Raw genomic sequence first — 14,124 nt, forward strand, 5'->3', positions numbered from 1 at the left:
TCAACTTAAAGAGTCAAAAGTGGGGGAAAAGATTGGGTGCCAGTAGACATTATAGTATTTCCTTGTCACGTGATCTTCTACTTCTGCCTGATACAAAAAAGCACAAGACTTAGCAGTAAGGGAAGAATTCAGGAGAGCATTTCAGTAAACTTCAAGAGAGGCTAGAAATGCAGTAGTTCTATGCTCAGAAGGCAAAGAAGAATGGACGTGATGCATACACACATTGTCTCTGCCACACTTCACTGGAGAATAATAACTTCAGCCACCTTACTGCTTTTATTCAAAATGCTTTTATAAGCAACCTGTTCAAGTGAACACAAAGTATGGTTTCACGGGCCCCTCACAGAACTCTCCAAACTGAGGAAAGACGGAGAATGCTCTTCTTATTTCCATTATGTTGCTTTCTCTTCTGCAGTGTTCGCAGCACTCATTATTGTCATGCATTCCATCTTGCTCCCTTATCTGGATGCAATGTTAAGTCTCGTGTGCACAGATATCATCCACAATGTTTCTTTAAATTCGTGGAGAGTGCAGAGATGGAATCATTTTTCTGTTTTGCTCCAGTCCAGATGAACAGGGCGTGAACATTCTTATGGTGCTAATGTTTCGATACCCATCTACTGATAGTGCTGAACGAATCAAGAAAAAAATTGAAAGGACCTTATACCAAGGTTTGAAGATCAAACAGTTGCCTCTGACTATAAATAAACCATCATTTAGCCTCACACGTAAGTATTTTGTTGCTGTTTGCCATTTTCCCAATTCCCTTTGATTGCAATTGCCTGCAGTTGTCCTAAGAATCTGGTTCGTGTAGCTTCCCATTTCACAAACTCGCCACTAGTAAATATATCAGTGGGCCTGGAGAGATGAGTCAGAATTTAAGAACACTTTCTATTCATGCAAAGAGCTCAGGTCCACTTCCCAGCATCCACATGCCAGTGCACAGTTACCTGCATGCCAAATTCCAATGTAGTTGACACCCTTCTGATATCCTCGGGCTCCTGTATGTACATAGTGTGTGCATGCATGTGCATGCTCACGCATGAGTGTGTGCTCACACACACACAAACACAACACATACACATACACACACACTCACACTAAATAAATGAAAACATATCAGCGTTGAGAAAACCTAAAATAAAAACTCACTATGAGGTAAAATTTGGAATTATACTTTTTTTCTATACTTATGAGACTTTTGACAAAGTTTCTAAGTTTTTTAACCAAATGTTATTGAATATTTTAAGATCCATCAAAGGGTGGACATTATGTTCAACATTTTACATGGGGAGCTGGACAATAAACAAGGCCCTGAAACAAGAATCAGCAAAAGTAGCCAAAATTAAACACAAATATTATGAATCTCAGAATCATTTTATAAGTACATTTTAGAGAGTTTTTATTTGTTTGTTTGTCTTATATAATTTTTCCTTATTTGTGTGAGTGTGTGTGCGTGTGCCTGTTTAACTTCAGGTGCATGTGTGTGGAGATGCTAATGGAGGCCTGAACAATGCCTGATCCTTTGGTGTTGGGATTACTGGCAGGTGTGGATGCTAAGATCCCCCAAGTCTTCTGCAAGAACAATAAGTCCTCTTAATTCCTGAACCATCTTTACATCCTCAAGAGTTAATTTTTATATCAAAGAAACAATCATGTATATAAAGAATGATTCTGAAATAAGAGAGGCATAAACTATGAAGAGGTCCTCTGACATTTCTAGTCAAAATATTTTCATTATTTCCCTGTTACTTCCAAAAGAAAGAAAAATTATTAGTGAAGTCCTTGTTTTCTCCAAAGTAGAAGAGAGAAGAAAATTAAGTTCAAATAGTTTATGAAATTAAAATGAAAAGTCCCTTAGAGCTAATTCGAAATTTGGAGGGATTCTTTTGTTCTATGAAAAAATGCAATTAGGGAATAAAATATTTTTTTAAATAAAATACTGTCTTAAATGATGAAAGGATTGGACTGGTCCCTTTTTCATTTACTTCCTTAGTACCTTTTATAGTTGTCTATATCTCAGGACAGTAGACCTTCCAGCTCCTTCACTGTAGCTCATGAATTTCTAAGTTTAGTTACTTTTGATTTCTTATAAAAGAGAGAAGAGACTTGCAGAATCTTCTTGGACATCTTTAAGTCAAATTAGACTGTATATTACATAGGTAGTTAGACATGATGATCATTCTATTTACTATGTATTATTTTTATTGTTAAAACATTTTGCTCCAAGAGAAACGAGAACCTATTTATCACTCTGTAAAGAGCATCCTCAGAGAAAATCCTGGCTATTGATAATGTAGCTATTTCCAAGTCATGATCACAGACTTAAAGGAAAATGTAAATGATCAGAGTTCACTGGATGTTATAGTTATAGAATTTCTTACAGGCTGTTTTTATATCAGAATGAGAATATACCAAGACAACGCTTGATAACAAATTCATTTACATATATTTTCCATCACATACACACCATTCATTAAAAACATGTATGTGAAATTCCTAGTAAGGATTGGGGCTTACATTCCTATTTGGACTTTTGCAACACAATGGAATAATCTAAACTATGTTGTTGGGCATGGAGTGTTTTGAACTAAAGTAAATCTAAGGGCCTTCAAAGACATTTCTTTCTGGATCTTGCTCTCCCTACTTTTCTCTCTTCTGCTCAAAGGTGAGCAATAGCAACTAGGTCCCTCTTTTCCAAACCAGGTACTGGGAGTCTGAGACCACCTACCTTTCTGTGAAGAATGGGTCATAGATGAATTCTCTAACCCTACTCAACAGTAGATCCCAAGACCTTCTTTCCTGAGCAGCCATGTCTGGGGAAGAAAGGAAGCTAATCACAGGGATAAAAAAGACTGATAAGGCAGGATCTGCTCACACTGGACCACTAGCTAGTCTCCGGCTACCTCTCCACAGGGCATAACTGTGGGATAAGAAGTGTGAATGAACAGAGTTTTTGGACAGGTTTTAAGTGAAGGAACTTCATGGTCTTCTCTTAGTGTCAAGTCACTAACTTTTCAGGCACTTCAATATGAGAGGATCTCAGGGAGAAGTCGGCAAGATCCATGGAGAGAATTCCCAGTTCTTGTTAGACTAGGACCTTGAAACTGGGCCCTGAGAGTCTGCCTTCATCATTGACCATGTGATGGAAATTGGAGACTCACTTCTTTGACTTTGGCTACAGCCCTGTAAAAATAAGCTACCAGCACATTTACCCTTGCTCCCTCATTCCTAACTGTTTTACATGTTTTTGAAAGAAAAATCATAAAATAAGATGTTCTGAGTTGATTATCAAATGAAATTCTATTATTTGAATCAATGATTGAATCAGATGATTGTTGTATATTACTTGGCTATGAAAACTTCAATGTCTTCGTGAATCATGGATACTTTAAATAATTAACAATGCTATTCATAAATTTGTGAGCAAAATAACACAGGAAAGAGACTGTGCTGTCATGTCAACTAACTTGTGTTCTCTTCTTACAGCTATTGACAGCAAAAAGATGAGAAATCTCCTCAATAGTCGTAAGTCCCAAAGTCCACAATTAAGCGTTTATTTCTTAATAAAGAGAATGGATAAGAATCACAAAAATGTTAGTACAGATTACAAGATTTTCTATTTCTTTTTATATCTTCATAAATCAAGTACTTAGTCTTTCCATTTCTGTTCTTAATATGTCACATATTAGGTATATATATCAATGTGATTTTATTTTCTATCCTTTATATATGTTGTATAATATTTTAGATGTTATATTAATATTATTAAAGTATTTTGATATTCTTTCATGATTTAAGAGAGAACCAAGTTGAAGTTTTCACTTTTCAAGTGTTTGAGGTTTTCTCCCTGCTTCACTCATCACACCTGAATATATTCTGAGTCTTGTAGGTTAAATATGTGCCTACTATCCGTGCTGTAAGAACACTTGCAAGGCTTTTCAGGGGTTGGTTTGAAGTTAGATCAGTTGAAGATTTGACAGCAGCAAATAAGAATTTTTCTAAACTATTCTTATATTTTAGAAAATAAAAATTTGCATAAAATTAGTAAAATATATCAAAGATAATAAATTGATTCTACTTGTCACATGGAGGATAAATCATGACCTATATTCACTGATGGGTTGTCACTCAACAGTAAAGTTCTATTGATTTAGATGTGGATGATCCTAATGTTATATACCACTACGTCACTCACTAGCTAGGTTATGTACAGCTATTTGTGTCCCTCTCCAAGGCATGCATATACATACGTACATGCATATATATATATATATATATATATATATATGAATATATAGCCATTTTTGATGTTTAGTAATAACCTATGTATTGATAAAAATAAATGACAGAATGACTCTAGAATGGTCAACAGGAGAACACAAATATTTTTCTATACTTTAATTACTTGCTGACATAGGCAAGTTACCACAAAGATATCTCCTATCAGGAACTCAATCCATCATAGAGAATGATTTCCCCAGACTAATTATATCTTAACAGGTATAAGGCACACAAGACTGGTCAGTTTATTGCTTATTTCTTGACTTAGACATTCCAAGAGACTTTCAAAATTTATGATCACCAGAGTTTGCATTAGTTTGTAATCTGTGAACTTTTCCCAATCTCATCTCTCTCCCTCAAAGGATGCTACGTTATTACACTCACGCTTGATGTAAAAGCCCAAAGCCACCTTCCCTTGGCAGAACATTTGGTCAGTCTAGATGACTGCACTTTCAAACTTTCAAATCTATTCTGCACCCAATAAAGTTCTTTCTGTTTTTGCATCTATTTAGGCTCACTTATTATTTTCAATTTATATTATTGGTTTATATTGTTTGTTTGCGAGATTTTCTCTGTAGCTCCAGCTGCCAAAGACTGACAAAATTTTTGTATAGGCATCCCAAATGCTGGGATTAGAAATATGTGTCAATGTTTCATAGAGAGAAACGAGCTGATTTTAGAACTAAATGCCTAAGCATATTGGTAAGTATTTCTTCATTTCTTCTGAACTTTAGAGTAATAAACACTATACAAACACACACAGAGACACACACACACAGACACACACACACACACACACACACACACACACACACACACACACCAGTGACTAACTGCTAAGAATGGTATAAAGAGTAGCTGAAGCAAAAAAGATTTTATTAGTGACTTCCCTAAATACAGGTCATGATATTTCCCTCTATTGTAATGAAAACAAACTAGTACGTGTTTCTTTGTCAGGATGTGGGATAAGGATGTCATCTTCAAACATGCCATTGCCAGCATCCTCTACTACTGAGCGAATTGTCCAAGGAAGGGAAACAGCTATGGAAGGAGAATGGCCATGGCAGGCCAGCCTCCAGCTCATAGGGGCTGGCCATCAGTGTGGAGCCACCCTCATTAGCAACACGTGGCTCCTGACTGCAGCTCACTGCTTCTGGAAGTAAGTTCACTGGGCAATGGGGAGCTTTGCTTTCCTTAGTCCTCTCTTGCCATTGATTTAATGCAAAGGAACAGCTCAGTCTCACCAGCTTGTCCTCCAGTCTGCACCTTATCTGCCCTCTATAGGTTATATACCTGTTTGGTTTGTGTAGTTTGATTCTAGTGCTATCTTCCTTATATTACAAGTTATTCACCATAAAGACTGATATACTTGTCTTCTACATACTCAAAGAGAAAAGTTAATCACTTCTCTCCTGCTTCCCCACCGGTTAATTAATTGATTTCCCACCTTCAATATCCGGGATTATCTCGTTACAATGGGAGAAAAGGCTTTGAAATTTGTTTTGGAGCATTCTCTTCTCACTGTATTTTCAAGGAAACTCCATGGAAGTTTCAGAAGGCTTATAGAGGTGTCGCTCTGCCCTTGTAGCATGATATTTTGGTCCTGTATAGCAGAGTCCAGGTTCTCAGCTTGGCTTTCAGGGTTGTTTCTCTCAAAACTCAGTCATTCATAGACTCTTTAGAGAGCCTGGAGATTAAGGGACTTGGTCTTTTCTCCCTTGGGGATTGCCATTAGCATAGAGAGAATCTCAAGAAACAGGATGGGCTCTAAATGAAAGTTCTTTGCTTGTTCAGTGACATGGTCTATGTGTGCTCCTAAAGCAGCTTTTCCTTGGTACTATTGGAGGCCTTTTATCCATTTTTTTAAGGACGTAAACAGAATGATTCCAAGACACTTAAGCAGTCTCTTTGCAGGCAAAGTATAATGAGAAAGACCTAATAAATTTGAAGTTATCTCTTCCTCTTTCAATGATGAAGAAACTCACAATTTCATATCTATGAATCCCAAAGCAACTAGTACCATGTTCATGATGAACACTTACTTACTAAGACTTTCTGGCATGTTCATGTCCTTACAGTCACCCAAAATTTGTTTTTATGTGTTTGTGAAAGTATTTATAAAATAGAAATAATAACCAGAATGTCAGCTTAATATTAGTACTGATATAAACACTCCTTTCAATGAGACCAGTGAGCTGTCTGGGGATGGACAGACATACATAAGAATTGGATGTTGAAGCTGATAAAGTAAAAATTACTATTGACCTTAAGAAGGTAATTTTCCATAGTGTGATAAGAATGGGAATGTATTCAAAAGGTAATTGAAGGAACAAGTGCAGTAGCTTTAAAACTACTTTAAAGGACTGTATAAATGAGAGATGCCAGAGAAATTTAAAAGTTAATGTCAACGAAAGATTTTTTTAATATGGCAAATGTAGCAGCATATTTGGTACTTGTAAATGGAGACTGCTCATTTATTTCACGGCTGCCCAGAGCCAAGTAATCACACAAAAACCATAGTAATTACAAAGCTGTTTGGCCTATTAGCTTAGGCTATTTCTATCCTAAAATTAACCCATCTTAGATTAGCCCATTTCTATTAATATGTGTATTGCCACTAGGCTGTGGCTTACTGGGAAGGTTCCAGCACAGCAGCATCTTTCTCTTTCGGCAGCTATTGACATCTCTTTGAGTCCACCTTCTCTTTCTCTCTCTCTAGATATCCATATCTATAGCTATGTCTGTCTATCTATCTATCTATCTATCTATCTATCTATCTATCTAAATCTTCCAATCTAGCTATATTATTCCCTGCCATAGGCTAAAGAAGCTTTATTCATTAACTAATAAAAGCAACACATATACAGGAGGACATTCCACATCAGGTACTGGGTAAAAATAATTCAAATAGCTAAATAAAGTGATGATCCTGAGGAAAGGGGATTATATTTTCAGAGTACCATAATTTCACATAATTATATACTTAGAATACTATTTAAAAAGGGAATAAAGTGATATTTTGAAGATAATATAGAAGTTATACAAATAACTTTCCTATTTTAATAAGTGAATTTTTCCATAGAAATAGCATATTTAAAAATGGTATTTCAGTACAATCCCAGCATTCCATGTTCATGAAAGTCTGCTTTCATAGTTTGCTTCAGTCTTAAGAAACCATGTGAGTCAGGAAAAGTTTTTGACAAGATGTAGGAAGACAAGATGTAGCAAGGTCTGAGTATCTCTTAGTGTCTCTGTTCACAAAGCAGCATGTTTGAGCCTGTTATGAATCTTTGATGATGCACAAAGGGATGGCCATTCTATTTTGCTATCCCAAATTGTTTGTAATCTCCTTAACTCCTGGAATAGTGTTAGTCATTATCACTCTTAGAATTCTAGTAGTGAATGTCTGGGTATCAAATGATGGTCCCAGTCCTAATGAGTCTACATTAAACAAATGTTCCATAAACAAACAAACAAACAATGAATAAACAGATGAGAGAAGAACTCTTTTTCTGCTCCTGTTCTGTCTTGTCATCCCTGGACAATCTAGTGCACTTTGAAAATGCATGACCTTTTACTACTCTTAAAAGTTGATGATTTAGAGAAGGGGGAATGATGTAATTATAATCTCAAAAATATAAAAAAAACACTTTTTCTTAAAAAAAAAAAGAAAGGAAGGAAGCAAGCAAGGAAGGAAGAGCCCTGACTTCAGAGCAGGTAGGATGAACATAATGTTCACAGACTGGTGAGAAAGCCCTGTGGTTAAGAAAGCATTCTGTTCTCAAAGAAGACACAAGTTCCATTCCCAGGAGACACATTAAGTATGGGACAACTGCCTGCACCCCAAACTCCAACAGATCAGATGTGTCTTGCCCCCACTGACACCTATACTCATGTACAGGTAATCTCCAACTCACAAATAAAAAAAATTTTAAAAAGAAAAAGAGAGTTGATGATTGACCAACATGGTAATCCCTTATAAACGAGGAAATTCCTTTTTAAAATTCTCACCTGTGACTTCCTTCTACCTAATTTCCCTTCATCCAGACAATGTCTGGTTTCTGTATATGTCTAATCATTCGTAATATGAATAATTCTAAAGGAACTGAAATGGACTTTGGAGAAAAAAATTATAGCAGGTGAGAGTTGGTTGCGCTGGACGTAATTTGTGATGTAACCCTGGGGAAGTAAAGCAGCTACGTGAAAGGAGAGTTGGTTAAGTGGGAGGCTAAAGAGACTACAGCAAAGGACTGTGTGAGACTTGCTTCCAGTAAGGGCAGCTTAACCTTTGAATGTCAGGAAGGGGTGTGGGCATGGGTGGAGGAAAACCTTTGTGCGTGCTAGGAACTTCACATTAGACACATTCCACTTAGCTTCAAAGATCACAGTAAACAAGAGCCAACAAGCAAGTTGTCAAATCAAGATGGGTGTTTTGGTGGAGAGGGAACTTGCCTACTAGGATGCTCATTGTCTAGAAGAAAGCAAAGTAATGCCTGCACAATTCTTTGAAAGAAAAGAATGAGACTACAAAGAACTCTAACAAGGCACAAACTTAAAATATGGAAACCGATAATTAAATAACTTCCGTACAATTATTTGCTTTAACCACAGGAAAACTCTCTTTCACAGTGCCACCAGCTGTCCATTCTCTCACCAAAGCAACTTTTCGAGAGCTTCATTCTAAAAGCTGGACAGAAATATAATTTTGACCCTTTTTTTTTTATTAAAGAAAGCAACGTGAACCATCACACATCTTATCCTTTAATTTTCTGTAGAAACAGAGACCCAAGTAAATGGATTGCTACTTTTGGTACAACTATCACACCACCGGCCGTGAAGCGAAGTGTTGGCAAGATTATCATTCATGAAGATTACCACAGAGAAAGCAATGAAAATGACATTGCTCTCGCCCAGCTCACTACCCGCGTGGAGTTTTCAAACGTGGTTCAAAGAGTCTGCCTCCCAGACGCATCTATGAAACTGCCACCGAAAACAAGTGTGTTTGTCACAGGGTTCGGGTCTATTGTAGATGATGGTGAGTCGTTTCATCCTATTTTTTTTTATATAAAAATATTTTCTTAAAAATAATGGTGCAGGGGCTGAGACTTAGTTGACAAAGTGTTGTCCTAGCAAAAGGATATGAGTTAGGGTCCCCAGCACCCACATGAAAGCCAACTGTGGGGCTCACACCTGTAATTAATTAATTCAGATTTAGTGAGAGACCTAACATTTAAATAATGGCTCAAAAAATTAGCTGACAGTGACTGAAGGCAGGCGGATCTCTGTGAGTTTGAGGCCTGCCCGGTCAACAAGAGTGAGTTCCAGGCCAGCAAGGCCAGCCTGGTCTACAAGAGCTAAGTCCAGGACAGGCCCCACAGCTACAGAGAAACCCTGTCTCAACTCCCCCACCACAGGCCCCACAGCTACAGAGAAACCCTGTCTCAACACCCCCACCACAGGCTCCAAAGCTACAGAGAAACCCTGTCTCAACACCCCCACCACAGGCTCCAAAGCTACAGAGAAACCCTGTCTCAACACCCCCACCACAGGCTCCAAAGCTACAGAGAAACCCTGTCTCAACACCCCCACCACAGGCTCCAAAGCTACAGAGAAACCCTGTCTCAACACCCCCACCACAGGCTCCAAAGCTACAGAGAAACCCTGTCTCAACTCCCCCACCACAGGCTCCAAAGCTACAGAGAAGCCCTGTTTCAACACCCCCACCACAGGCTCCAAAGCTACAGAGAAACCCTGTCTCAACACCCCCACCACAGGCTCCAAAGCTACAGAGAAACCCTGTCTCAACACCCCCACCACAGGCTCCAAAGCTACAGAGAAACCCTGTCTCAACACCCCCACCACAGGCTCCAAAGCTACAGAGAAACCCTGTCTCAACACCCCCACCACAGGCTCCAAAGCTACAGAGAAACCCTGTCTCAACACCCCCACCACAGGCTCCAAAGCTACAGAGAAACCCTGTTTCAACTCCCCCACCGCCCAAAAGAATACACTACACGTGACACCAGGGAGAATGATTCTCTGTGTTGTGTCCTGATTTCTACTTTAATATTAGCTGAAAAAAATAGTGCATTTGTTTGTCATGCAACTTGGACTAGATTAGTGTGGTTGAACTCTCTGAGCATCCAGTGAAGACTGCAGGGTGTGTTAGCGTGAAAAGCCTTGTATACATTTAGCATCTGTGTGCGGTTTTAAAAGATACTGTAGAGGAACCACCAATATGATACAGTTCTGAGGCTTGTATGGTTGATTTCTTTCATGGAGACAGTAGGGTTAGAGAAAATACAATTTAGTATAAACCAATATACATAAAATATTTTGTGCTTTGGCTCTAGTCTGTATTAGGGGTATAACCATATTTGAAAAGCACATTACTTTTTTGTTTATTTGTGCTGTGTAATAGGGCCTACACAAAATAAACTCCGGCAAGCCAGGGTGGAAACCATAGGCACTGATGTGTGTAACAGAAGGGAAGTGTATGACGGCCTGATAACTCCGGGCATGCTGTGCGCTGGATTCATGGAAGGAAAAGTAGATGCTTGTAAGGTATGTTGAAAGCCAAGGTCAATCCTTCACAGGGAAGTTTCTCTTAGCAATTTCTGAGCTTAGCGTAGAATAGAACAACCGTCCTGAGTGCTTAATGTTCACAAACCCAAAGCAAAGCACCTTTACTATAATGTTTTTATTATTTTATTAATTGTTGTTTATATTTCTTAGGTTATTATATTATTATTTATTTTCAATGTAGCAAGATATGGTTAGCACTATATAATTCTCTCCATTTTATACATTAGTATGTGTTCCAGTTCTATCCATCAAATTTCATGATATTGTGTTTATTGCTGAAGAGAATTCTGTTGTAGTACATTTTTATGACCCTTTCTTCCCTAGAAAGACATCTAGTGTTTCCATCTTCTAGCTATTGGGAATAGAACAGTGAGAAGAGCAACTCTTATGTGCCTTTTTCTTGTTGCTTTTCTACTGTATATTTTATCTCTGCTCTGTACTCCATTTCCTTCTGTTTGCCAGCTTTGACCTCAGTTTGTTCACTTTTCTCCATTTTCAAGGAATGTTATATTTAGTTGAGATCTTTCTTCTTTTCTGATCTAGCCATCCAATACTATAATTTCCTTTCGTATATCTCTTGTGGCTCACTGATTGTCTATAAGTGTATTCATTCCATAGTTGTGAATTTGTACAGATTTTTCCATTTATTGACTTATAGTTTCAAGCCACTCTTGTTCAGGGGAAAGCTCTATAAGTCACCTCTTCTCTATGGCCCATCCCTCCTTCCCCCCTTCTCCATTCAAGTTCCTGTCTTCACTGGCCTTTGGGGGAAAGTTCACACTAGCACTGACTGAGTCTCTTACTTACAGTAAACATTTACTTTGCAACTGATTTCATTTTATTATTGTTATTCAAAAGTCTTGTGGGGAAATCTCTAGATGGATACCTCCAGCTAGAACCCTACTTTGCGGTTTTGCTATAAAATATTTGGAAAGAATGTCTATGCCTATTGTCTCTGTTTCTCACTTCCTTTAATACTGTCAGCCATCACTATTGGGTTTTCCCCATTATTTTCTCCAAATAGTTCCCCTTAATGACTCATCAGTGGCAGCAATGTTAAATTCTAACAGGCATCTTTGACGTTGTTCTTTTCTTTAAAGCCCATACAATATTACTAATGCTTACTACCCCCTTTTATTGAAACATTGTCTTCTCTTGATTCTTTAATGATTTCCAGAATGTTTTCCTCTTCATACCCCATATCAAGTTGCTGATTGAATCTGTTCGAATTTTTTTATCTTTTTATAACTCCTGTTTCGCCAGCTCTATATTTTCTTCCCTCTCTCTTCTTCTTTTCTCTCACCTCATAGCTTCCAGCTCCTCATCCCATTTTTTCTCTTGTACTTCTTTAGTGAATTTGCCAGATAAACATTAGCAATATTTGTAATATGCTACTCTAGTTATGTCAAAGACCTCTTTAAAATATTTCAGCACCTGCGTTTTGTTCTTAAAAGTACAAAACAAAGGGGCTAGAGAGATGGCTCAGTGGTTAAGAGCATTGCCTGCTCTTCCAAAGGTCCTGAGTTCAATTCCCAGCAACCACATGGTGGCTCACAACCATCTGTAGTGAGGTCTGGTGCCCTCTTCTGGCCTGCAGACATACACACAGACAGAATATTGTATGCATAATAAATAAATAAATACATAAATATTTAAAAAAATACGAAACAAAGCTTTCTAAGCAAGGTTCACAAGGATTCACAGTAATCCCTGAGCCATTTGCCAGTCTTATCCCATACCTCTGACCTACTTCTCCTGATACTTTTTCCCTCTCTAGCTCCATCTTTTTATCCTTGCATATGCCAGATTCCTTCACACCACAGAGCATTTTCAAAAATTTTCCCTCTGTCTAGAATGCAATACAGGGCCACTGTCTAATGCACAACCAACTGCTCTACCTTCTCATGTCAACATCATTGCATCTCCAAGGGATGCACTGTGAGAGTACATCCTGACCAATCAAATGCTCTTATTTTAGTTCCTCTGTCATTTGCCATAGCTGTGATTACTCTTTGTTTGGGACTTATTTAAATATCAGCCCATTTAATCTCCACTTCAAGCTCTGTGAGCAAACTCACAGGTGTGTCGTTCTCTCCCTCTCCCTCTCTCTCTGTCACACACACACACACACACACACACACACACACACACACACACACAAATAAACCTTTGTAAGTTGAGTAATGAAAGAATGAGGTGAGAGAAGCAGAGAAAGTTAAAATATTTTGCTCAGGGTCACTCATAATTAACAGAGCTGGGCTTGAATCTGAGGCATTTCAACATCTGTAAGTGTATCTGTCTACTTAATCTCTCTCATTATATAAAAGAGGTAAAGGAGCTTTTATAATTCACTAAGAAAATATAAATTAGAATAGATGAGAAAAAGAAAAGGAGACCAAGAGCAGGTAACAAAACAGGTCAATAGTGTTCCCAAGTGACCTTTAAAATTCCTCTTTACTATTATAACTAACAGTCTCATATTTGACATTTTATGTGCATAAAATGTTGTCTTATCATAACATATATTCAGGACATGTCTAACTAAAGAAATAAAATACAAGGATGATAAGCCATAAATAATGTAAACATTATATATGAAAGATATATTTGTTTTCTACTAAAAAAGAAAATATACTTTACGGTTTAGAACAAAATTTTAGCTCAATTGAAAGATGCATAAAATCTATTCACAGTTTGTTTCTGTAATCCATATAACAATTTTTCATTTTCGTGTGTGTGTGTGTGTGTGTATGTGGAGGCAAGGTCTGTGGAAAAGAGATGGTTATTATTATCTTGAATTGGAACACTTGTTTCTATTCCAGGGTGATTCTGGTGGACCTCTGGTTTATGACAATCGGGACATCTGGTACATTGTGGGCATAGTAAGTTGGGGACAATCTTGTGCTCTTCCAAACAAGCCTGGAGTCTACACAAGAGTGACTAAGTACCGAGACTGGATAACCTCCAAGACTGGCATCTAGAATGGACTCTTATGAGTTATAGCCATGGCTCACAGAGCAAGATGACTGCAGATTGTCTATTATCTCTTAGAGTCGTGAGTTATAGCAACAGTACACGGAGCAAAATGCCTGAACATTGTACATTATTACTGAGCGTTGTGAGCTATATAGTCACGGCCCATGGAGCAGGATACCTGCAGACTGTCCATTATTACTTAGAATCATGGGGTTAAAACAATGCTTCTGCCGATGTCGAGGAACTCGTCAGACCTAGACTAACTTAATACCATGTGGT

General features: G+C 37.9%; 1 protein-coding gene across 1 annotated transcript in view; it reads left to right on the forward strand.

Annotated features, from left to right (window-relative positions):
• The window catches only part of LOC142832355 (transmembrane protease serine 11F), a 31,790-nt gene extending 17,940 nt beyond the window's left edge, over positions 1–13,850 (forward strand). The window contains exons 6-11 of the mRNA XM_075942792.1: positions 565–728; positions 3,490–3,528; positions 5,242–5,443; positions 9,060–9,319; positions 10,706–10,848; positions 13,692–13,850. Coding sequence (XP_075798907.1) covers positions 565–728; positions 3,490–3,528; positions 5,242–5,443; positions 9,060–9,319; positions 10,706–10,848; positions 13,692–13,850 — 967 coding nt within the window. The remainder of the gene's footprint in view (positions 1–564; positions 729–3,489; positions 3,529–5,241; positions 5,444–9,059; positions 9,320–10,705; positions 10,849–13,691) is intronic.
• The last annotated feature ends 274 nt before the right edge of the window (positions 13,851–14,124 follow it).

The sequence above is a fragment of the Microtus pennsylvanicus genome, chromosome 12 (assembly GCF_037038515.1).
Source record: "Microtus pennsylvanicus isolate mMicPen1 chromosome 12, mMicPen1.hap1, whole genome shotgun sequence".
In the NCBI taxonomy this organism is placed as follows: Eukaryota; Metazoa; Chordata; class Mammalia; order Rodentia; family Cricetidae; genus Microtus; species Microtus pennsylvanicus.